The sequence below is a fragment of the Salvelinus fontinalis genome, chromosome 11, assembly GCF_029448725.1.
Source record: "Salvelinus fontinalis isolate EN_2023a chromosome 11, ASM2944872v1, whole genome shotgun sequence".
Taxonomy (NCBI): domain Eukaryota; kingdom Metazoa; phylum Chordata; class Actinopteri; order Salmoniformes; family Salmonidae; genus Salvelinus; species Salvelinus fontinalis.
The window spans coordinates 57,672,568-57,700,147 of NC_074675.1; the positions used below are offsets into that span (position 1 = coordinate 57,672,568).

The following is a 27,580-nucleotide window of genomic DNA, read 5'->3' on the forward strand; positions in this document are numbered from 1 at the left end:
CCAGAGATCACCATCCTATCAGCTGAGCCGCTGGCGTCCAACACCTGGTTCCCCGGGGCTTCTGGGGGATTCCCTCCACCCCCTCCTCCTGCTGCTATGATCTGGAGCAGTAGTATACCTCCTACTATACAGGTAACTTACCCTCCTCCTCCTCCTCGTCCTCCTCCTCCCACCACTATGATCTGGGGCAGTAGTATACCTCCTACTATACAGGTAACTAACCCTCCTCCTCTTCCTCGTCGTCCTCCTCCCACCACTATGATCTGGGACAGCAGTATACCTCCTACTATACAGGTAACTTACCCTCCTCCTCGTCCTCCTCCTCCCACCACTATGATCTTGGGGAGCAGTATACCACCTACTATAGGGTACAGAAAGAATGGTGTGGACGACAATTTAATCTTCTTATGATGATGGACACCGACATCACCTTCTATAATATGATGATGGACACCCACATCATCTATAATATGATGAGGGACACCCACGTCACCTTCTATAATATGATGATGGACACCCACGTCATCTATAATGTGATGAGGGACACCCACGTCATCTATAATATGATGATGGACACCCACGTCATCTATAATATGATGATGGACACCCACGTCATCTATAATATGATGATGGACACCCACGTCACCTTCTATAATATGATGATGGACACCCACGTCATCTATAATATGAAGATGGACACCCACGTCATCTATAATATGATGATGGACACCCACGTCACCTTCTATAATATGATGATGGACACCCACGTCATCTATAATGTGATGAGGGACACCCACGTCATCTATAATATGATGATGGACACCCACGTCATCTATAATATGATGATGGACACCCACGTCATCTATAATATGATGATGGACACCCACGTCACCTTCTATAATATGATGATGGACACCCACGTCATCTATAATATGAAGATGGACACCCACGTCACCTATAACATGATGATGGACACCCACGTCACCTTCTATAATATGATGAGGGACACCCACGTCATCTATAATATGAAGATGGACACCCACGTCATCTATAATATGATGATGGACACCCACGTCATCTATAATATGATGATGGACACCCACGTCACCTTCTATAATATGATGATGGACACCCACGTCACCTTCTATAATATGATGATGGACACCCACGTCACCTTCTATAATATGATGATGGACACCCACGTCACCTATAATATGATGATGGACACCCACGTCATCTATAATGTGATGAGGGACACCCACGTCATCTATAATATGATGATGGACACCCACGTCATCTATAATATGATGATGGACACCCACGTCACCTTCTATAATATGATGATGGACACCCACGTCACCTATAATATGATGATGGACACCCACGTCATCTATAATATGATGATGGACACCCACGTCACCTATAATATGATGATGGACACCCACGTCATCTTCTGTAATATGATGATGGACACCCACGTCATCTATAATATGATGATGGACACCCACGTCACCTTCTATAATATGATGATGGACACCCACGTCATCTATAATATGATGATGGACACCCACGTCATCTATAATATGATGATGGACACCCACGTCACCTTCTATAATATGATGATGGACACCCACGTCACCTTCTATAATATGATGATGGACACCCACGTCATCTATAATATGATGATGGACACCCACGTCATCTATAATATGATGATGGACACCCACGTCATCTATAATATGAAGATGGACACCCACGTCACCTTCTATAATATGATGATGGACACCCACGTCACCTTCTATAATATGATGATGGACACCCACGTCACCTTCTATAATATGATGATGGACACCCACGTCACCTTCTATAATATGAAGATGGACACCCACGTCATCTATAATATGATGATGGACACCCACGTCACCTTCTATAATATGAAGATGGACACCCACGTCATCTATAATATGATGATGGACACCCACGTCACCTTCTATAATATGAAGATGGACACCCACGTCATCTATAATATGATGATGGACACCCACGTCACCTATAACATGATGATGGACACCCACGTCACCTTCTATAATATGATGATGGACACCCACGTCATCATCTATAATGTGAAGATGGACACCCACGTCATCATCTATAATGTGAAGATGGACACCCACGTCATCATCTATAATGTGATGATGGACACCCACGTCATCATCTATAATGTGATGATGGACACCCACGTCATCATCTATAATATGAAGATGGACACCCACGTCACCTTCTATAATATGATGATGGACACCCACGTCATCTATAATATGATGATGGACACCCACGTCACCTATAATATGATGATGGACACCCACGTCACCTTCTATAATATGATGATGGACACCCACGTCACCTTCTATAATATGAAGATGGACACCCACGTCACCTTCTATAACATGATGGTGGACACCCACGTCATCATCTATAATATGATGATGGACACCCACGTCATCTATAATATGATGATGGACACCCACGTCATCTATAATATGATGATGGACACCCACGTCACCTTCTATAATATGATGATGGACACCCACGTCACCTATAATATGATGATGGACACCCACGTCATCTATAATATGATGAGGGACACCCACGTCATCTATAATGTGATGATGGACACCCACGTCATCTATAATATGATGATGGACACCCACGTCATCTATAATATGATGATGGACACCCACGTCACCTTCTATAACATGATGGTGGACACCCACGTCAACTTCTATAATATGATGATGGACACCCACGTCACCTTCTATAATATGATGATGGACACCCACGTCACCTATAACATGATGGTGGACACCCACGTCATCATCTATAATATGATGATGGACACCCACGTCACCTATAATATGATGATGGACACCCACGTCACCTTCTATAATATGATGATGGACACCCACGTCACCTTCTATAACATGATGGTGGACACCCACGTCACCTTCTATAATATGAAGATGGACACCCACGTCATCTTCTATAATATGAAGATGGACACCCACGTCATCTATAATATGATGATGGACACACCTACTCAGTCAAGGGTTTTTCTTTATTTGTACTAGGGGGGAACGAGGGGAACGGCACCTCCGTACCTTCAGGCTCTGATCAGGCCCTACACCCAAACAAGGGCACTGCGTTCATCCACCTCTGGCCTGCTCGCCTCCCTACCTCTGAGGAAGTACAGTTCCCGCTCAGCCCAGTCAAAACTGTTCGCTGCTCTGGCCCCCCAATGGTGGAACAAACTCCCTCACGACGCCAGGACAGCGGAGTCAATCACCACCTTCCGGAGACACCTGAAACCCCACCTCTTTAAGGAATACCTAGGATAGGATAAAGTAATCCTTCTAACCCCCCCCTCCCACTTAAAAGAGTTAGATGCACTATTGTAAAGTGGTTGTTCCACTGGATATCATAAGGTGAATGCACCAATTTGTAAGTCGCTCTGGATAAGAGCGTCTGCTAAATGACTTAAATGTAAATGTAAATGTACTATTTTCTACATTGTAGAATAATAGTGAAGACATCAATACTATGACATACACATTAGGGAATCATGTAATAACCAAAAACGTGTTAAACAAATCAAAATATATTTTATAAACTCAGCAAAAAAAGAAATGTCCTCTCACTGTCAACTGCATTTATTTTCAGGAAACTTAACATGTGTAAATATTTGTATGAACATTACAAGTTACAACAACTGAGATATAAACTGAACAAGTTCCACAGACATGTGACTAACAGAAATGGAATAGTGTGTCCCTGAACAAAGGTGGGGTTAAAATCAAAAGTAACAGTCAGTATCTGGTGTGGCCACCAGCTGCATTAAGTACTGCAGTGCATCTCCTCCTCATGAACTGCACCAGATTTGCCAGTTCTTGCTGTGAGATGTTACCCCACTCTACCACCAAGGCACCTGCAAGTTCCCGGACATTCCTGGGGGGAATGGCCCTAGCCCTCACCCTCCGATCCAACAGGTCCCAGACGTGCTCAATGGGATTGAGATCCGGGCTCTTCGCTGGCTATGGCAGAACACTGACATTCCTGTCTTGCAAGAAATCACACACAGAACGAGCAGTATGGCTGGTGGCATTGTCATGCTGGAGGGTCATGTCAGGATGAGCCTGCAGGAAGGGTACCACATGAGGGAGGAGGATGTCTTCCCTGTAGCGCACAGCGTTGAGATTGCCTGCAATGACAACAAGCTCAGTCCGATGATGCTGTGACACACCGCCCCAGACCATGACGGACCCTCCACCTCCACCTCGATCCTGCTCCAGAGTACAGGCCTCGGTGTAACGCTCATTCCTTCGACGGTAAACGCAAATCTGACCATCACCCCTGGTGAGACAAAACCGCGACTCGTCAGTGAAGAGCACTTTTTGCCAGTCCTGTTTGGTCTAGCAACGGTGGGTTTGTGCCCATAGGCGACGTTGTTGCCGGTGATGTCTGGTGAGGACCTGCCTTACAACAGGCCTACAAGCCATCAGTCCAGCCTCTCTCAGCCTATTGCGAACAGTCTGAGCACTGATGGAGGGATTGTGCGTTCCTGTTGTAACTCGGGCAGTTGTTGTTGCCATCCTGTACCTGTCCCGCAGGTGTGATGTTCAGATGTACCGATCCTGTGCAGGTGTTGTTACACGTGGTCTGCTACTGCGAGGACGATCAGCTGTCCGTTCTGTCTCCCTGTAGCGCTGTCTTAGGCGTCTCACAGTACGGACATTGCCATTTATTGCCCTGGCCACATGCAGCATGCCTAACGCACGTTCACACAGATGATAAGGGACCCTGGGCATCTTTCTTTTGGTGATTTTCAGAGTCAGTAGAAATGCGTCTTTAGTGTCCTAAGTTTTCATAACTGTGACCTTAGTTGCTTACCGTCTGTAAGCTGTTAGTGTCTTATTAAAGACCGTTCCACAGGTGCATGTTCATTAATTGTTTATGGTTCATTGAACAAGCATGGGAAACAGTGTTTAAACCCTTTTTAATGAAGATCTGTGAAGTTATTTGGATTTTTATGAATTATCTTTGAAAGACAGGGTCCTGAAAAGGGGACGTTTCTTTTTTTGCTGAGTTTATTTGAGATTCTTCAAAGTAGCCACCCGTTGCCTTGGTGACAGCTTTGCACACTCTTGGCATTCTCTCAACAAGCTTCATGGGGTAGTCACTTGGAATGCATTTCCAACTATCTTGAAGGAGTTCCCACATATGCTGAGCACTTGTTGGCTGCTTTTCCTTCACTCTGTGGTCCAACTCATCCCAATTCATCTCAATTGGTTTGAGGTCAGGTGATTGTGGAGGCCAGGTCATCTGATGTGTTTAATACCATTCCATTGATTCCATTCCAGCCATTACAATGAGCCCATCCTCCTATAGCTCCTCCCACCAGCCTCAACTGACAAGTGACTGATATTTTTAAAGACAAACGTATAAAATATATAAAACATATAAATCCACTTCTAACAACAGTACCTGACCAGGTAACTTACCACCTACCTACCTGTACCTTATTTAGTCAGACCATACAGGTTATATACCCTATCCTACCACACCTGACCAGGTAACTTACCACCTACCTACCTGTACCTTATCTAGTCAGACCATACAGGTTATATACCCTATCCTACCACACCTGACCAGGTAACTTACCACCTACCTACCTGTACCTTATCTAGTCAGACCATACAGGTTATATACCCTATCCTACCACACCTGACCAGGTAACTTATCACCTACCTACCTGTACCTTATCTAGTCAGACCATACAGGTTATATACCCTATCCTACCACACCTGACCAGGTAACTTACCACCTACCTACCTGTACCTTATCTAGTCAGACCATACAGGTTATATACCCTATCCTACCACACCTGACCAGGTAACTTACCACCTACCTACCTGTACCTTATCTAGTCAGACCATACAGGTTATATACCCTATCCTACCACACCTGACCAGGTAACTTACCACCTACCTACCTGTACCTTATCTAGTCAGACCATACAGGTTATATACCCTATCCTACCACACCTGACCAGGTAACTTACCACCTACCTACCTGTACCTTATCTAGTCAGACCATACAGGTTATATACCCTATCCTACCACACCTGACCAGGTAACTTACCACCTACCTACCTGTACCTTATCTAGTCAGACCATACAGGTTATATACCCTATCCTACCACACCTGACCAGGTAACTTACCACCTACCTACCTGTACCTTATCTAGTCAGACCATACAGGTTATATACCCTATCCTACCACACCTGACCAGGTAACTTACCACCTACCTACCTGTACCTTATCTAGTCAGACCATACAGGTTATATGCCCTATCCTACCACACCTGACCAGGTAACTTACCACCTACCTACCTGTACCTTATCTAGTCAGACCATACAGGTTATATGCCCTATCCTACCACACCTGACCAGGTAACTTACCACCTACCTACCTGTACCTTATCTAGTCAGACCATACAGGTTATATACCCTATCCTACCACACCTGACCAGGTAACTTACCACCTACCTACCTGTACCTTATCTAGTCAGACCATACAGGTTATATGCCCTATCCTACCACACCTGACCAGGTAACTTACCACCTACCTACCTGTACCTTATCTAGTCAGACCATACAGGTTATATACCCTATCCTACCACACCTGACCAGGTAACTTACCACCTACCTACCTGTACCTTATCTAGTCAGACCATACAGGTTATATACCCTATCCTACCACACCTGACCAGGTAACTTACCACCTACCTACCTGTACCTTATCTAGTCAGACCATACAGGTTATATACCCTATCCTACCACACCTGACCAGGTAACTTACCACCTACCTACCTGTACCTTATCTAGTCAGACCATACAGGTTATATGCCCTATCCTACCACACCTGACCAGGTAACTTACCACCTACCTACCTGTACCTTATCTAGTCAGACCATACAGGTTATATACCCTATCCTACCACACCTGACCAGGTAACTTACCACCTACCTACCTGTACCTTATCTAGTCAGACCATACAGGTTATATGCCCTATCCTACCACACTTGACCAGGTAACTTACCACCTACCTACCTGTACCTTATCTAGTCAGACCATACAGGTTATATACCCTATCCTACCACACCTGACCAGGTAAATTACGGTATTATCCATACCTGTCAAGGTTTCAATTCCTGTGGCTATACTCTGAGTTCTGTTCTTTCAGCTGTGAGTCATTCATAGTTTTGTTGACATTTTCCCTCCCTCTCTCCCTCCCTCCCTCCCTCCCTCCCTCCCTCCCTCCCTCCCTCCCTCCCTCCCTCCCTCCCTCCCTCCCTCCCTCCCTCCCTCCCTCCCTCCCTCCCTCCCTCCCTCCAGCCCCCTCCTTCTTATGACGAGGTGATTAGAGAGAAGAGTCAGGTACAGGTGTTGCCTCCTTCCTTCTCCTCCTCCCCCCGACACTCCGTCTCCACAACTACCATCGCCACGCAGACTGACACTGGACTGGAATTCTCAGCAGTGGCCCACGGCCACGCCCCCAACCAGAGAGGCTCTGTGGGTAAGAGAGGGGCGAGGAGAGAGGGGTTGTTTAGCGTGAGGAGTTGGTACATTACGAAAGTGTGAGGTACACAATGTGACAGTGCTTCTTTTGGTTTTAATGATGGGCTGTTCAGTTCCAAGACACATTACCAGAAAGGGACACAATAAAGAATTATTAGTATTACTATTATTAGTAGTCATATTATTGTTATTATTATTATTATTGTTATTAGATCATGTGTTGTGTGTTTGTAGCCAGGAGACCTCCAAAGCCTCCCAGACCTTCCTATCCCTATACAGCCAAACCGTCGCACCCTGATGACACGACGTCGCACGCTGATGACACACTCATCTTCCTAGAAGACAGTCCAGCACTACGCACACACACTCAGACCAGCAGACACACCGTCATACACACAGAGGAGACTAGACCAACAGCGTTTCACTATGATCTCTTGACCTCTGTTCCTTTCTCACCTCTGACCTCTGCCTCTGGCAGCCAAACCGACCAATGGGAGAAGTCCTCCTTCGTCCTCCCCCCTCATTCCACTGTCTTGACAACGCCCTCCGACCTTCCTCTGCCCCATAACCAGCCCAGGCCACGTCCTCGCACAAAGAATAACCTCCGACCAATCAGGAGAGAGGTCAAAGTTCAGACCCTGGTGAGGCTGGGACAGACAGGATGTGAGGTCACAGAGAACCAAGAAGTGAGTCATCATGGGGGGAAGTACCTTCAGGATCTCCTGGATGCCTTCAGTTCCGACGATTGGGGCTTCCCTGATCACCATAGCAACGACGAAGTAGAGAGGGACTTGAGAGGAGAAGAAGAAGAGGAGGAGGAGGAAGATATAAGAGCCAGGATACAAGCCTTCGAGCTGCAGCAGCAACAGGAGGACCATGGTAACCATGCAGACAGTGACCACGGAGATGGAGCGTTGCTAGGGGGTGGAAAACCTGAACCCCGCCCCCGAGTACAAGCACTCCCCAAACCAGCCCCAGTCATCACCCGGAAACCCTCCCTCGCTGCCAAGACCTCCTCCCGCAAAGGATTGTGGGAAGATGGAGGCTCACTTGCGATAGACTTGAACTTGACTGTTGATACAGTTACCACCTCCCAACCCACACCCACTGACCCCCCACCTACCGAGACCCCCTCAAGTACCCCTGTCCTTTCTCCTGTCCCTGTTACAGCTCTTAGTACCCCTGTCCCAGTCCTCGCACCCCTACCCCAGCTTCCTAGAAAGCTCCCCTCTGAACCCCAAAGACCAGACCACCAGGTGGGGCAGACAGAAGGGACCCCCCTACTCCGTCCCCCTCCAAGACCTCCAGTAGCAACCAGGACCAACGGGGCCGTGGTACCCCAGGAGAGAAGCACTGTGGTCGGCCTATCAACACCAGCGTTACCCCCTAAACCGTCCGTAGACCTCCACAGCAACAACACTAGACCAAGTGTTGCTCAGAAGCCCACTGCCATGTCATCATCCCGTAGAGCGAGTGGTAAGTTTGTGTGTGTGTGTGTGTGTGTGTGTGTGTGTGTGTGTGTGTGTGTGTGTGTGTGTGTGTGTGTGTGTGTGTGTGTGTGTGTGTGTGTGTGTGTGTTAAGCACTAAGCTTAAGACACTTAATGCAGCCATAGGCTTCGCGTTGGGCCTCATGCCGCGTTCACGTGCTAGTCGCAACTAGGAAACTCTGACATTTCCCGACTTGCTAACTGGATGTAGTTATACGGTGCCGCGTTCAACCAGTTAGCTAGGTTGTAATTTTCCAAGTTTCCGACTAGCACTTGATGAGAGCCAGGATACAAGCCTTCGAGCTGCAGCAGCAACAGGAGGACCATGGTAACCATGGAGATGGAGCGTTGCTGTTTTAGAACAGACCTTATTCACACCATAAATCCCGGGTTCTCGTGCCTTATTGCTTTTATAAAATGGTTGCCAACATATTTATAAAAAAGATGATGTTTTCATAGATGTTTGTTTTAATGAGTAAATGTATTATATTTGATCCTTTCAACAGAAAATATTGTCTGGGGAAAAAGCCAGCTAGTTCTGAGATTCAGAAGTTGGTAACCAAACAATCATTCTATCCATTCTATTTGCAATGGTTGCTATATGCTAAACAAAACATTGGCATGGTTCTATGCAGGCTAGCTACGTCTCCTTTGCTAGCTAGCCAACTAAATCTAACACATCATCACATCAAGCACATGGCCACAGTAAAAGACAGGAACCTTCTCGCTAGCCATGATTGGCTGAGATAATGGGCTGGACATGCCGAGAGATGAGTTTGGATTGTAGCACGTTTTCTGTCTATAATGTGAGCTGGTCGGTATATGTAGGTAATCCTGTCGAACGCAGCTTTTTTGTAAAAAAGATATCACAAAGTAGAACTGCATCAGTGTTGCTCTCCCCTTTCTGGAGGACCGAGTTTTGAAATCAGTGGAATTAAAGTATGATATTTAAGGAGATGGAGAAAATTCTGGCGTTTGATTGCAAGGGAGTCGAAAAGAGAACACACAGAGAAGGCTGTTGTGTAAAACACCTGTCTCCGGATTACATCTTCAAACTAAAGGGCAACCATCCGTGACAGAGCGGGAGAAGCGTCCATCCATGTATACGGGTAAAATAGTCTAGCCAGCTACATTTTCAGAAATTACACATTTCTAATTTTGTCAGAAAGTCGTTTTCATTTGCAAGTTAAAGCATAGTGTTAGCTAGCTAGCTGACTCGCTAGCTAACGTTACGTGTATGATCTTTGTAGTAATATTATTTGTATCTCAGAGCCATTTGCTTTGCTAGTTTTAGCCTAATGTTAGCTAGCTATCAGGGTAGTAACGTTATGAGTTGGGATTATGGTTTATTGTTTAGCTAGCTCTGAGTCTCTTGCTAGTTACATGTCTGAACAAAAGACTCTATTATGCAAGTAATCATTTCAATAGAATGTTTATGATGTCCTTGCGACAACTGTCGATAGACGTAGCTGGTAAATTCGCTCTGGCTACCTACTCCGATTTCAGAGCACTCTCGTCTCAGTGTGTCAGAGTGCAGAATAACTGGCGGATTTAACAACGCTCAACACCCGTTGAATATGGCTGGTGTCAGTAAACATTGGAGGAAAAGAAAGTAATTCAATTGTTGCAAGCAGCACAGTTAGTCAACAACACATAAAAACAGCCTAACCAGCTCTGCTAGTGAGAGTAAAATGGTGTGAGCGGTTCTCTCATTTGTGTCTGGAAGTAGTTAGCCAACGTTAACTACTACACACACACAGGACACACATACACGCTGGAGACACACACACTAGAAGTAGTTAGCCAACGTTAGCTACTACACACACACAGGACACACACATACACGCTGGAGACACACGCACACAACACTAGAAGTAGTTAGCCAACGTTAGCTACTACACACACACAGGACACACACATACACGCTGGAGACACACACACACACACACACTAGAAGTAGTTAGCCAACGTTAGCCACTTGGGTGCTCGACTGTTGTTGTCAGGTCAGAAAGCTCGGATCAACCGATCTCTGCCGGAGCGTCCACTGAACGCTCCGAATGTAGGAACGTACAATCTGACAACGTTCTGGGCATTAGTAAACCCACTCCAGATTAAATTTACAAACACAACCGTAGTAAAAATGCAGTCTGTCCTTATGCATAGACTGCTTTATAGAATAGACAAAAGGTGGAAATTATAGGCAATTAGCAAGACACCCCCAATAAAGGAGTGGTTCTGCAGGTGGTGACCACAGACCACTTCTCAGTCCCTATGCTTCCTGGCGGATGTTTTGGTCACTTTTGAATGCTGGCGGTGCTCTCACTCTAGTGATAGCATGAGACGGAGTCTACAACCCACACAAGTGGCTCAGGTAGTGCAGCTTATTCAGGATGGCACATCAATGCGAGCTGTGGCAAGAAGGTTTGCTGTGTCTGTCAGCATAGTGTCCAGAGCATGGAGGCGCTACCAGGAAACAGGCCAGTACATCCTGAGACGTGGAGGAGGCCATAGGAGGGCAACAACCCAGCAGCAGGACCGCTACCTCCGCCTTTGTGCAAGGAGGAGCAGGAGGAGCACTGCCAGAGCCCTGCAAAATGACCTCCAGCAGGCCACAAATGTGTATGTGTCTGCTCAAACGGTCAGAAACAGACTCCATGAGGGTGGTATGAGGGCCCGACGTCCACAGGTGGGGGTTGTGCTTACAGCCCAAAACCGTGCAGGACGTTTGGCATTTGCCAGAGAACACCAAGATTGGCAAATTCGCCACTGGCGCCCTGTGCTCTTCACAGATGAAAGCAGGTTCACACTGAGCACATGAGCACATGTGACAGACGTGACAGAGTCTGGAGACGCCGTGGAGAACGTTCTGCTGCCTGCAACATCCTCCAGCATGACCGGTTTGGCGGTGGGTCAGTCATGGTGTGGGGTGGCATTTCTTTGGGGGTCCGCACAGCTCTCCATGTGCTCGCCAGAGGTAGCCTGACTGCCATTAGGTACCGAGATGAGATCCTCAAACCCCTTGTGAGACCATCTGTTGGTGCGGTTGGCCCTGGGTTCCTCCTAATGCAAGACAATGCTAGACCTCATGTGGCTGGAGTGTGTCAGCAGTTCCTGCAAGAGGAAGGCATTGATGCTATGGACTGGCCCGCCCGTTCCCCAGACCTGAATCCAATTGAGCACATCTGGGACATCATGTCTCGCTCCATCCACCAACGCCACGTTGCACCACAGACTGTCCAGGAGTTGGCGGATGCTTTAGTCCAGGTCTGGGAGGAGATCCCTCAGGAGACCATCCGCCACCTCATCAGGAGCATGCCCAGGCGTTGTAGGGAGGTCATACAGGCACGTGGAGGCCACACACACTACTGAGCCTCATTTTGACTTGTTTTAAGGACATTACATTAAAGTTGGATCAGCCTGTAGTGTGGTTTTCCACTTCAATTTTGAGTGGGACTCCAAATCCAGACCTCCATGGGTTGATACATTTGATTTACATTGATCATTTTTGTGTGATTTTGTTGTCAGCATATTCAACTATGTAAAGAAAAAAGTATTTAATAAGAATATTTCATTCATTCAGATCTAGGATGTGTTATTTTAGTGTTCCCTTTATTTTTTTGAGCAGTGTATATACTACACATTATATACATACTACACATATTATATATACTATACATTATATATACTACACATATTATATATACTACACATGTTACTCCAATGTAAACTAGTGTTTGCTACACATATTTCTGCAATGTAAAGTGGTATACTTGCTATAAAGCAACCCACAGTGTAAAGCAACATATCGTGTAAAGCAACCCACCGTGTAAAGCAACCCACCGTGTAAAGCAACCCACCGTGTAAAGCAACCCACCGTGTAAAGCAACCCACCGTGTAAAGCAACCCACCGTGTGAAGCAACCCACCGTGTGAAGCAACCCACCGTGTGAAGCAACCCACCGTGTAAAGCAACATATCGTGTGAAGCAAACCACCTTGTAAAGCAACCCACCGTGTAAAGCAACCCACAGTGTAAAGCAACCCACCGTGTAAAGCAACCCACCGTGTAAAACAACCCACCTTGTAAAGCAACCCACCGTGTAAAGCAACCCACCGTGTAAAGCAACCCACCGTGTGAAGCAACCCACAGTGTAAAGCAACCCACCGTGTAAAGCAACCCACCGTGTAAAGCAACCCACCGTGTAAAGCAACCCACAGTGTAAAGCAACATATCGTGTAAAGCAACCCACCGTGTAAAGCAACATATCGTGTAAAGCAACCCACCGTGTAAAGCAACATATCGTGTAAAGCAACCCACCGTGTAAAGCAACCCACCGTGTAAAGCAACCCACCGTGTAAAGCAACCCACCGTGTGAAGCAAACCCACCGTGTGAAGCAAACCCACCGTGTAAAGCAACCCACAGTGTAAAGCAACCCACAGTGTAAAGCAACCCACCGTGTAAAGCAACCCACCGTGTAAAGCAACCCACCGTGTAAAGCAACATATCGTGTAAAGCAACCCACCGTGTAAAGCAACCCACCGTGTAAAGCAACATATCGTGTAAAGCAACATATCGTGTAAAGCAACCCACCGTGTAAAGCAACCCACAGTGTAAAGCAACCCACCGTGTAAAGCAACCCACCGTGTAAAGCAACCCACAGTGTAAAGCAACCCACCGTGTAAAGCAACCCACCGTGTGAAGCAACCCACAGTGTAAAGCAACCCACCTTGTAAAGCAACATATCGTGTAAAGCAACCCACCGTGTAAAGCAACATATCGTGTAAAGCAACCCACCGTGTAAAGCAACATATCGTGTAAAGCAACCCACCGTGTGAAGCAACCCACAGTGTGAAGCAACCCACAGTGTGAAGCAACCCACAGTGTGAAGCAACCCACAGTGTAAAGCAACCCACAGTGTAAAGCAACCCAGTCCTCACCTCCAGTCTTATCCTCAGCTCCAGCCCAAAAGAAAGCCCCAGTGGTCTCCTCAGAGTGTGAACCTCCTCTTCCTCCTCGGTAAGTGTGTCTGTCTGTCGGTCTTGTCTGTCTGTCTCTCTGTCTCTCTGTCTGTCTGTCTGTCGGTCTTGTCTCTCTGTCTGTCTGTCTGTCTGTCTGTCGGTCTTGTCTCTCTGTCTCTCTGTCTCTCTGTCTGTCTGTCTGTCTGTCTGTCTGTCTGTCTGTCTGTCTGTCTGTCTGTCCATGTCCTGGACTCCTGATAGACTTAGCTTGTAGTTGCTCTCCAGTTTACACATAGAATACTAATAAAAATAGTTTATACCACAGCGTGGTTGAATACTCCTTTGTGATTGGCTAGAAGGGGCATTCTACAATGGACATTAAAACCAAATATAGAACTAATGATGAACAACTGGGTGGTGTCCTTAAATATAGAACTAAACTCTGCAAAAAAACAAAATGTCCCTTTTTCAGGACCCTGTCTTTCAAAGATAATTTGTAAAAAATCCAAATAACTTCACAAATCTTCATTGTAAAGGTTTTAAACACTGTTTCCCATGCTTGTTCAATGACCCATAAACAATTAATGAACATGCACCTGTGGAACGGTCGTTAAGACTCTAACAGCTTACAGACGGTAGGCAATTAAGGTCACAGTTATGACAACTTAGGACACTAAAGAGGCGTTACTACTGACTCTGAAAAACACCAAAAGAAAGATGCCCAGGGTCCCTGCTCATCTGCGTGAATGTGCCTTAGGCATGCTGCAAGGAGGCATGAGGACTGCAGATGTGGCCAGGGCAATACATTGAAATGTCCGTACTGTGAGACGCCTAAGACAGCTCTACAGGGAGACAGGACGGACAGTTGATGGATGATCAACCGCAGTGGCAGACCACGTGTAACAACACCTGCACAGGATCGGTACATCTGAACATCACACCTGCGGGACAGGTACAGGATGGCAACAACAACTGCCCTAGTTACACCAGGAACGCACAATCCCTCCATCAGTGCTGACTGTCCACAATAGGCTGAGAGAGGCTGGACTGAGGGCTTGTAGGCCTGTTGTTAGGCAGGTCCTCACCAGACATCACCGGCAACAACGTCACCTATGGGCACAAACCCACCGTCGCTGGACCAGACAGGACTGGCAAAAAGTGCTCTTCACTGACGAGTCGTGGTTTTGTCTCACCAGGGGCGATGGTCGGATTTGCGTTTACCGTCGAAGGAATGAGCGTTACACCGAGGCCTGTACTCTGGAGTGGGTTCGATTTGGAGGTGGAGGGTCCATCATGGTCTGGGGCGGTGTGTCACAGCATCATCGGACTGAGCTTGTTGTCGTTGCAGGCAATCTCAACGCTGTGCGTTACAGGGAAGACATCCTCCTCCCTCATGTGGTACCCTTCCTGCAGGCTCATCCTGACATGACCCTCCAGCATGACAATGCCACCAGCCATACTGCTCGTTCTGTGCGTGATTTCCTGCAAAACAGGAATGTCAGTGTTCTGCCATGGCCAGCGAAGAGCCCGTATCTCAATCCCATTGAGCACGTCTGGGACCTGTCGTTTCGGAGGGTGGCTAGGGCCATTCCCCCCAGAAATGTCCGGGAACTTGCAGGTGCCTTGGTGGAAGAGTGGGGTAACATCTCACAGCAAGAACTGCAAATCTGGTGCAGTTCATGAGGAGGAGATGCACTGCAGTACTTAATGCAGCTGGTGGCCACACCAGATACTGACTGTTACCTTTGATTTTGACCCCCCCATTGTTCAGGGACACATTATTCCATTTCTGTTAGTCACATGTCTGTGGAACTTGTTCAGTTTATGTCTCAGTTGTTGAATCTTGTTATGTTCATACAAATATTTACACATGTTAAGTTTGTTGAAAATAAATGCAGTTGACAGTGAGAGGATGGTTTTTTGCTGAGTTTAAGAGAATGAACAACTGGGTGGTGTCCTTAAATATAGAACTAATAGAATGAACGATTAGCAACCAAAAGTTGAAAAATGATGAATTCTCTTCTAAAATTCCAATGTTTTTTCTACCGGTAAATGTGTTTTTTAGTATTGTTTTATTTGGTAACTGTGGTATAAGCGCCTCCGTCCTCTACATGAACTCCTCTGTAGTCCTCAGACCCTCTGTAGTCCTCTGTAGTCCTCAGACCCTCTGTAGTCCTCTGTAGTCCTCTGTAGTCCTCAGACCATCTGTAGTCCTCAGACCCTCTGTAGTCCTCTATAGTCCTCCTTAGTCCTCAGACCATCTGTAGTCCTCTGTAGTCCTCAGACCCTCTGTAGTCCTCAGACCCTCTATAGTCCTCAGACCCTCTGTAGTCCTCAGACCCTCTGCAGTCCTCAGACCCTCTGTAGTCCTCAGACCCTCTGTAGTCCTCAGACCCTCTGTAGTCCTCTGCGTCATCTATTATTTCCAAGGTAATGTACAGAACGTCAGCGTTTATCCCTTACATAATAACTAGGAACATCTCTTTATATATTCCAGATCACACACACTCTTAACCCCTCTCCTCTCCTCTCCTCTCCTCTCCTCTCTGTGTGTGTCAGACCCCAGGAAGTGTTTAAGATGCTCCCTCTCCGTCCCCCTCCCATGAAGACTGTTCCTGGTCGACACCCACCTCTCCAGGCTGTCTCCTCTACCACATCATCCAATCAGCCACCCCCTGCCCAGGCTGTAGCCGCCCCCGCTTCCGCATCAGCCAACCAACAGGCTGTTCCTGGCCCCTGCACCACTCCATCAGCCAATCAGCCGCAGGGTCAGAGGGCACCAAAGAAAGGCCCCCCTCTACCCCTCCGACCCAGGCCTGGACACCCCCTGTACAAGAGTTACATGGTAAACACACACATCTACATTGGCTTTACATACATACAGTGCTTTCGGAAAGTATTCAGACCCCTTAACTTTTTCCACATTTTGTTACATTACAGCCTTATTCTAACATGGATTAAATTGTTCCCCCCCCCTCAATCTACACACAATACCCCAAAATGACATCACAATACCCCAAAATGACATCACAATACCCCATAATAACATCACAATACCCCATAATGACATCACAATACCCCATAATGACATCACAATACCCCAAAAATGACAAAGCAAAAACAGGTTTTTATACATTTTTGCAAATTTATAAAAAATAAAAAACGTAAATATCACATTTCCATAAGTATTCAGACCCATTACTCAGTACTTTGTTGAAGCACCTTTTGCAGCGATTACAGCCTCAAGTCTTCTTGGGTATGACGCTACAAGCTTGGCACACCTGTATTTGGGGAGTTTCTCCCATTGTTCTCGGCAGATCCTCTCAAGCTCTGTCAGGTTGGACGGGGAGTGTCGGTGCACAGCTATTTTCAGGTCTCTTTTAATACATTTGCAAACATTTCTATAAACCTGTTTTTGCTTCATCATTATGGGGTATTGTGATGTCATTATGGGGTATTGTGATGTCATTATGGGGTATTGTGATGTCATTATGGGGTATTGTGATGTCATTATGGGGTATTGTGTGTAGATTGATGAGGGGAAAAAACGATTGAATCCATTCTAGAATAAGGCTGTAACGTAACAAAATGTGGAAAAAGTCAAGGGGTCTGAATACTTTCTGAATACACTGTATGTGTACAATATACAGTCAACATTTTGGACACCTACTCATTCAAGGGTTTTTCTTTATTTTTTAAACTATTTTCTACATTGTAGAATAATAGTGAAGACATCAAAACTATGAAATAACACGTATGGAATCATGTAGTAACCAAAAAAGTATTAAATAGATCAAAATATATTTTATATTTGAGTTTCTTCAAAGTAGCCTCCCTTTGCCTTGATGACAGCTTTGCATACTCTTGGCAGGTAGGTATAATCAGTGTTAGCATGTTAGCATATCTGAAAGGTCTGGGTGGGTATAATCAGTGTTAGCATGTTAGCATGTCTGAAGGGTTTGGGATCCCACCTCTGAAGACAACAGCCAATCGAAGCCTCCTTCTGATAATAACAGCCAATCAGAATCCATATCTGATGGCAAGATCCAATCAGAACCTCCGGTAATTCCTCACAGCCTTGTGTAGTCTTTGGCAGCACACTGGTCGTTTTTTTTCCTGTGTTTAATTTTTCTGTTCTTGTTAATCTGTCCTCCTTCAGCCCATCCTTCCATCTCAACCCAGTGGAGAGAAGTCCCAGCTGGTCACAGCACCTGTCAGGTAGGGCAGACAGACAGACAGACAGACAGACAGACAGACAGACAGACAGACAGACAGACAGACAGACAGACAGACAGACAGACAGACAGACAGGCAGGCATTGATAGATCATTTTGTTTGATCGATTGGAGGTGTTGTCACCTACTGTGTGTCTTGACGATGGCCTTGCGGTTGGTAGATGGACATACAGACAGACAGACAGACAGACAGACAGACAGACAGACAGACAGACAGACAGACAGACAGAGAGAGAGGGAGGAGACAGACAGACAGACAGACAGACAGACAGACAGACAGACAGAGAGAGAGGGAGGAGACAGACAGACAGACAGACAGACAGACAGACAGACAGACAGACTAATGTATTGTTAACCCCACTCTCTGTCTGTGCTAGTGGTCTGAGGTGTGTGGCACAGTTCGACTACGAGGGGGAGGAGGAAGACGAGCTGACCTTCTACGAGGGTGATGTCATCTCTCTGACGGAGGTGATTGGTCAGGAGTTGGGGCGGGGACAGATCCACGGGCGAATAGGAATCTTCCCTCTGGCCTTCACGGAGGTCATTGAGGAACCGCCTCCGTCGTCAGGGAAACAGCCCGTTGTCGAGAAGACCACGAAGATGGAATCCTCAGGTGAGCGAGACCCAAGGTCCTTGGAATTACTCAACTATAAGACCTTGATTAGACTTTGCCTTTTAAGTACCGGACGTTTAATCAACAATCGTTTGTTTCTTGACCAAAGCCAAATATAGACTTGCATAGATTTCTAGAGCATTTTCATTTGACATGTTAGTAATTTAGCCACTTACAATTCATCTTCAGATAGCTAGGTGGGACAACCACATATCACAGTAGTTAGTATATTCAGATATCTAGGTGGGACAACCACATATCACAGTAGTTAGTATATTCATCTTCAGATAGCTAGGTGAGACAACCACATATCACAGTAGTTAGTATATTCAGATAGCTAGGTGGGACAACCACATATCACAGTAGTTAGTATATTCAGATAGCTAGGTGGGACAACCACATATCACAGTAGTTAGTATATTCAGATAGCTAGGTGGGACAACCACATATCACAGTAGTTAGTATATTCAGATAGCTAGATGAGACAACCACATATCACAGTAGTTAGTATATTCAGATAGCTAGGTGGGACAACCACATATTACAGTAGTTAGTATATTCAGATAGCTAGGTGGGACAACCACATATCACAGTAGTTAGTATATTCAGATAGCTAGGTGGGACAACCACATATCACAGTAGTTAGTATATTCATATTCAGATAGCTAGGTGGGACAACCACATATCACAGTAGTTAGTATATTCAGATAGCTAGGTGAGACAACCACATATCACAGTAGTTAGTATATTCAGATAGCTAGGTGGGACAACCACATATCACAGTAGTTAGTATATTCAGATAGCTAGGTGGGACAACCACATATCACAGTAGTTAGTATATTCAGATAGCTAGGTGAGACAACCACATATCACAGTAGTTAGTATATTCAGATAGCTAGGTGGGACAACCACATATCACAGTAGTTAGTATATTCATCTTCAGATAGCTAGGTGGGACAACCACATATCACAGTAGTTAGTATATTCAGATAGCTAGATGAGACAACCACATATCACAGTAGTTAATATATTCAGATAGCTAGGCTGGACAACCACATATTACAGTAGTTAGTATATTCAGATAGCTAGGTGGGACAACCACAGTAGTTAGTATATTCAGATAGCTAGATGAGACAACCACATATCACAGTAGTTAGTATATTCAGATAGCTAGGTGGGACAACCACATATTACAGTAGTTAGTATATTCATCTTCAGATAGCTAGGTGGGACAACCACATATCACAGTAGTTAGTATATTCATATTCAGATAGCTAGGTGGGACAACCACATATCACAGTAGTTAGTATATTCAGATAGCTAGGTGGGACAACCACATATTACAGTAGTTGGTATATTCAGATAGCTAGGTGAGACAACCACATATCACAGTAGTTAGTATATTCAGATAGCTAGGTGGGACAACCACATATTACAGTAGTTAGTATATTCAGATAGCTAGGTGAGACAACCACATATCACAGTAGTTAGTATATTCAGATAGCTAGGTGGGACAACCACATATTACAGTAGTTAGTATATTCAGATAGCTAGGTGAGACAACCACATATCACAGTAGTTAGTATATTCAGATAGCTAGGTGGGACAACCACATATCACAGTAGTTAGTATTTTCAGATAGCTAGGTGGGACAACCACATATTACAGTAGTTAGTATATTCAGATAGCTAGGTGGGACAACCACATATCACAGTAGTTAGTATATTCAGATAGCTAGGTGGGACAACCACATATTACAGTAGTTAATATATTCAGATAGCTAGGAGGACAACCACATATTACAGTAGTTAGTATATTCAGATAGCTAGGTGAGACAACCACATATCACAGTAGTTAGTATATTCAGATAGCTAGGTGGGACAACCACATATCACAGTAGTTAGTATATTCAGATAGCTAGGTGGGACAACCACATATCACAGTAGTTAGTATATTCAGATAGCTAGGTGGGACAACCACATATCACAGTAGTTAGTATATTCAGATAGCTAGGTGGGACAACCACATATCACAGTAGTCAGTATATTCATCTTCAGATAGCTAGGTGGGACAACCACATATCACAGTAGTTAGTATATTCATCTTCAGATAGCTAGGTGAGACAACCACATACCACAGTAGTTAGTATATTCAGATAGCTAGGTGGGACAACCACATATTACAGTAGTTAGTATATTCAGATAGCTAGGTGGGACAACCACATATCACAGTAGTTAGTATATTCAGATAGCTAGGTGGGACAACCACATATCACAGTAGTTAGTATATTCAGATAGCTAGGTGGGACAACCACATATCACAGTAGTTAGTATATTCAGATAGCTAGGTGGGACAACCACATATCACAGTAGTTAGTATATTCAGATAGCTAGCTGGGACAACCACATATCACAGTAGTTAGTATATTCAGATAGCTAGGTGAGACAACCACATATCACAGTAGTTAGTATATTCAGATAGCTAGGTGGGACAACCACATATCACAGTAGTTAGTATATTCAGATAGCTAGGTGAGAAAACTACATATCACAGTAGTTAGTATATTCAGATAGCTAGGTGGGACAACCACATATCACAGTAGTTAGTATATTCAGATAGCTAGGTGGGACAACCACATATCACAGTAGTTAGTATATTCAGATAGCTAGGTGAGACAACCACATATTACAGTAGTTAGTATATTCAGATAGCTAGGTGGGACAACCACATATCACAGTAGTTAGTATATTCAGATAGCTAGGTGGGACAACCACATATCACAGTAGTTAGTATATTCAGATAGCTAGGTGAGACAACCACATATCACAGTAGTTAGTATATTCAGATAGCTAGGTGGGACAGCCACATATCACAGTAGTTAGTATATTCATCTTCAGATAGCTAGGTGGGACAACCACATATCACAGTAGTTAGTATATTCAGATAGCTAGGTGGGACAACCACATATCACAGTAGTTAGTATATTCAGATAGCTAGGTGGGACAGCCACATATCACAGTAGTTAGTATATTCAGATAGCTAGGTGGGACAGCCACATATCACAGTAGTTAGTATATTCATCTTCAGATAGCTAGGTGGGACAACCACATATCACAGTAGTTAGTATATTCAGATAGCTAGGTGGGACAACCACATATCACAGTAGTTAGTATATTCAGATAGCTAGGTGGGACAACCACATATCACAGTAGTTAGTATATTCAGATAGCTAGGTGGGACAACCACATATCACAGTAGTTAGTATATTCAGATAGCTAGGTGGGACAACCACATATCACAGTAGTTAGTATATTCAGATAGCTAGGTGGGACAACCACATATCACAGTAGTTAGTATATTCATCTTCAGATAGCTAGGTGGGACAACCACATATCACAGTAGTTAGTATATTCAGATAGCTAGGTGAGACAACCACATATCACAGTAGTTAGTATATTCAGATAGCTAGGTGGGACAACCACATATCACAGTAGTTACTATCTTCAGATAGCTAGGTGAGACAACCACATATCACAGTAGTTAGTATATTCAGATAGCTAGGTGGGATAACCACATATCACAGTAGTTAGTATATTCAGATAGCTAGGTGGGACAACCACATATCACAGTAGTTAGTATATTCAGATAGCTAGGTGGGACAACCACATATTACAGTAGTTAGTATATTCAGATAGCTAGGTGGGACAACCACATATTACAGTAGTTAGTATATTCAGATAGCTAGGTGGGACAACCACATATCACAGTAGTTAGTATATTCAGATAGCTAGGTGGGACAACCACATATCACAGTAGTTAGTATATTCAGATAGCTAGGTGGGACAACCACATATCACAGTAGTTAGTATATTCAGATAGCTAGGTGGGACAACCACATATCACAGTAGTTAGTATATTCAGATAGCTAGGTGAGACAACCACATATCACAGTAGTTAGTATATTCAGATAGCTAGGTGGGACAACCACATATTACAGTAGTTAGTATATTCATATTCAGATAGCTAGGTGGGACAACCACATATCACAGTAGTTAGTATATTCATCTTCAGATAGCTAGGTGGGACAACCACATATCACAGTAGTTAGTATATTCAGATAGCTAGGTGGGACAACCACATATTACAGTAGTTAGTATATTCATATTCAGATAGCTAGGTGGGACAACCACATATCACAGTAGTTAGTATATTCATCTTCAGATAGCTAGGTGGGACAACCACATATCACAGTAGTTAGTATATTCAGATAGCTAGGTGGGACAACCACATATCACAGTAGTTAGTATATTCAGATAGCTAGGTGGGACAACCACATATCACAGTAGTTAGTATATTCACCTTCAGATAGCTAGGTGGGACAACCACATATCACAGTAGTTAGTATATTCAGATAGCTAGGTGGGACAACCACATATCACAGTAGTTAGTATTTTCAGATAGCTAGGTGGGACAACCACATATTACAGTAGTTAGTATATTCAGATAGCTAGGTGGGACAACCACATATCACAGTAGTTAGTATATTCAGATAGCTAGGTGGGACAACCACATATCACAGTAGTTAGTATATTCAGATAGCTAGGTGGGACAACCACATATCACAGTAGTTAGTATATTCAGATAGCTAGGTGGGACAACCACATATTACAGTAGTTAGTATATTCAGATAGCTAGGTGGGACAACCACATATCACAGTAGTTAGTATATTCAGATAGCTAGTTGGGACAACCACATATCACAGTAGTTAGTATATTCAGATAGCTAGGTGGGACAACCACATATCACAGTAGTTAGTATATTCATCTTCAGATAGCTAGGTGGGACAACCACATATCACAGTAGTTAGTATATTCAGATAGCTAGGTGGGACAACCACATATTACAGTAGTTAGTATATTCAGATAGCTAGGTGGGACAACCACATATCACAGTAGTTAGTATATTCAGATAGCTAGGTGGGACAACCACATATCACAGTAGTTAGTATATTCAGATAGCTAGGTGGGACAACCACATATCACAGTAGTTAGTATATTCATCTTCAGATAGCTAGGTGGGACAACCACATATCACAGTAGTTAGTATATTCATCTTCAGATAGCTAGGTGGGACAACCACATATCACAGTAGTTAGTATATTCAGATAGCTAGGTGTACAACCACATATCACAGTAGTTAGTATATTCAGATAGCTAGGTGGGACAACCACATATTACAGTAGTTAGTATATTCAGATAGCTAGGTGGGACAACCACATATCACAGTAGTTAGTATATTCAGATAGCTAGGTGGGACAACCACATATCACAGTAGTTAGTATATTCAGATAGCTAGGTGGGACAACCACATATCACAGTAGTTAGTATATTCATCTTCAGATAGCTAGGTGGGACAACCACATATCACAGTAGTTAGTATATTCATCTTCAGATAGCTAGGTGGGACAACCACATATTACAGTAGTTAGTATATTCAGATAGCTAGGTGGGACAGCCACATATCACAGTAGTTAGTATATTCAGATAGCTAGGTGAGACAACCACATATCACAGTAGTTGGTATATTCAGATAGCTAGGTGAGACAACCACATATCACAGTAGTTAGTATATTCAGATAGCTAGGTGAGACAACCACATATCACAGTAGTTAGTATATTCAGATAGCTAGGTGGGACAACCACATATTACAGTAGTTAGTATATTCAGATAGCTAGGTGAGACAACCACATATCACAGTAGTTGGTATATTCAGATAGCTAGGTGGGACAACCACATATCACAGTAGTTAGTATATTCAGATAGCTAGGTGGGACAACCACATATTACAGTAGTTAGTATATTCAGATAGCTAGGTGGGACAACCACATATCACAGTAGTTAGTATATTCAGATAGCTAGGTGGGACAACCACATATTACAGTAGTTAGTATATTCAGATAGCTAGGTGGACAACCACATATCACAGTAGTTAGTATATTCAGATAGCTAGGTGGGACAACCACATATCACAGTAGTTAGTATATTCAGATAGCTAGGTGGGACAACCACATATCACAGTAGTTAGTATATTCATCTTCAGATAGCTAGGTGGGACAACCACATATCACAGTAGTTAGTATATTCAGATAGCTAGGTGAGACAACCACATATTACAGTAGTTAGTATATTCAGATAGCTAGGTGGGACAACCACATATCACAGTCATAGTCAGTATGTTTGTCCTCAATAAAGACGTTATCATTAAATTCAAGTGTAGTATCTGTATGATCCTACAGCCTTTGACTTTTTCTCCCGTGAGTCTGTGAGAGTGTTAACCACATAGACGGGATCTTACACGAGGAGTTAATGGTTGGAAACACATCCTCTTCTATTCTCTTCTCTTCTGGTTCTGAGCTATGACTGGAATGTGTGTCCTTGCGGCACAGCTGAATGTGTGTGAGGAGGTTCATATTTTTATGCTTTATGTGTGTGTGTGTGTGTGTGTGTGTGTGTGTGTGTGTGTGTGTGTGTGTGTGTGTGTGTGTGTGTGTGTGTGTGTGTGTGTGTGTGTCTGTCTGTCTGCATGACTTCCCAGGTCAGACTGCAGAGGATCTGTGGTTCCAGCAGGGGGCGCTGATCAGAGTAACACAGCGTGTCGACGCAGACTGGACCAGAGGAACACTGGACGGATGGGAGGGAGTGTTGCCCACTACTTACACACACACCTGTAACACAGGTGAGCCACCCAAGAGCAGGTGAAGTTGCCCGTAGACACTGCTCTTGGGTCAGTGTTATGTTTCCCCCAAACTAATGGTTGTTAGGATTGGGAGAGGGGAAGCTGATCCTAGATCTGTACCTAAGGGGGACACACATTTTGTTCACAGAGTTTTACCATACTTCATGCTCCTCTCTGCAGCCCAGCCAATGAGGGACCAGCATGTGGCCAAGGGCGTGGCCAAGGTCCTGTTTGATTTCAGTGCAGAGAGTGAAGATGAACTCTCACTAAAGGTAGGCCTGCTCAGCTCTGTGTGTGTCAGGGTTTTCCGTTACAGGCTGACTACACCGCTGGCAAGCGTTGCAAAATAAATTTAGAAATCTATGTTATTCAATTATTGCTCCAACGAGCGTCTGTGTTGCCAAGGGCTAACACGGAACTCAAACCGGCTGCGTGCGTGCGTGCGTGCGTGCGTCATCGTGCATTAATTTATTTTGTCCCCCCACACCAAACGCAGGTTAAAATATCAAAACAAACTCTGAACCAATTATATTAATTTGGGGACAGGTCGAAAAGCATTAAACATTTATGGCAATTATAGCTACCTAGCTTGCACTTGCTAGCTAATTTGTCCTTTTTAGCTAGCTTGCTGTTGCTAGCTAATTTGTCCTGGGATATTAACATTGAGTTGTTATTTTACCTGAAATGCACAAGGTCCTCTACTCCGACAATTAATCCACACATAAAACGGTCAACCGAATCGTTTCTAGTCATCTCTCCTCCTTCCAGGCCTTTTCTTCTCTTGACTTTATATTGCGATTGGTAACTTTCATAAATTAGGTGCATTACCGCCACTGACCTCGTTTGTCTTTCAGTCAATCACGTGGGTATAACCAATGAGGAGATGGCACGTGGGTACCTGCTTCTATAAACCAATGAGGAGATGGGAGAGGCAGGACTTGCAGCACGATCTGCTCAGAAATAGAACCGACTTCTATTTTAGCCCTTGGCAACGCAGACGCTCGTTGGCGCCCGAGCAGTTTGGGTGCATTAATTGAATAACATAGATTTCTACATTTATTTTGCAATGCTCGCGCACGCGATGTGAGCGGTGTAGTTAGCCTGTAAAATAGAATATACAGTTTTGTAATGATGTGCAAATAGTTGAAGTACAAAAGGGAAAATAAACTCTCTCTCCCCTCTTTCCCTTTCTCTCTCTCTCTCTCTCTCTCCCTCTGTCTCGCTCTCACTCTCCATCCTTCTCCGTCTCTCCCTCCTCTCTCTACCAGGCGGTGGAGGTGGTAACGGGTGGAGGCAGTAGATGAGGAGTGGTATCTGGGGGATGCAGGAGGGAGGCGAGGCCTGGTCCCCAAAAACAACCTGACACCTACAAATAGGATTATGGATGTACACTGTGTGTTAGAGAGAGACTGTGTTAGAGAGCGAGAGACTGTGAGAGAGAGAGAGCGAGAGACTGTGAAAGAGAGAGAGCAAGAGACTGTGAAAGAGAGAGAGCAAGAGACTGTGAAAGAGAGAGAGAGACTGTGAAAGAGAGAGAGCAAGAGACTGTGAAAGAGAGAGAGAGCAAGAGACTGTGAAAGAGAGAGAGCAAGAGACTGTGAAAGAGAGAGAGCAAGAGACTGTGAAAGAGAGAGAGCGAGAGACTGTGTGAGAGAGCGAGAGACTGTGTGAGAGAGCGAGAGACTGTGAGAGAGAGCGAGAGACTGTGAGAGAGAGCGAGAGACTGTGAGAGAGAGCGAGAGACTGTGAGAGAGAGCGAGAGACTGTGAGAGAGAGCGAGAGACTGTGAGAGAGAGCGAGAGACTGTGAGAGAGAGAGCAAGAGACTGTGAAAGAGAGAGAGCAAGAGACTGTGAAAGAGAGAGAGAGCAAGAGACTGTGAAAGAGAGAGAGCGAGAGACTGTGAAAGAGAGAGA

The 27,580-nt window shown here is 44.6% G+C and overlaps 1 protein-coding gene across 1 annotated transcript; it reads left to right on the plus strand.

The window, feature by feature from the left end:
* On the plus strand, positions 1 to 27,086 carry LOC129866005 (SH3 domain-containing protein 19-like; the record flags this gene model as incomplete). Its single annotated transcript, XM_055939140.1, has 10 exons — positions 1 to 132; positions 7,452 to 7,632; positions 7,869 to 9,110; positions 14,078 to 14,138; positions 16,640 to 16,925; positions 18,240 to 18,298; positions 18,693 to 18,928; positions 25,525 to 25,665; positions 25,846 to 25,937; positions 26,934 to 27,086. Coding segments are annotated over 10 exons (2,466 nt in total), but the record flags the coding sequence as incomplete, so codon positions are not given.
* Between the last annotated feature and the right edge of the window lie 494 nt (positions 27,087 to 27,580).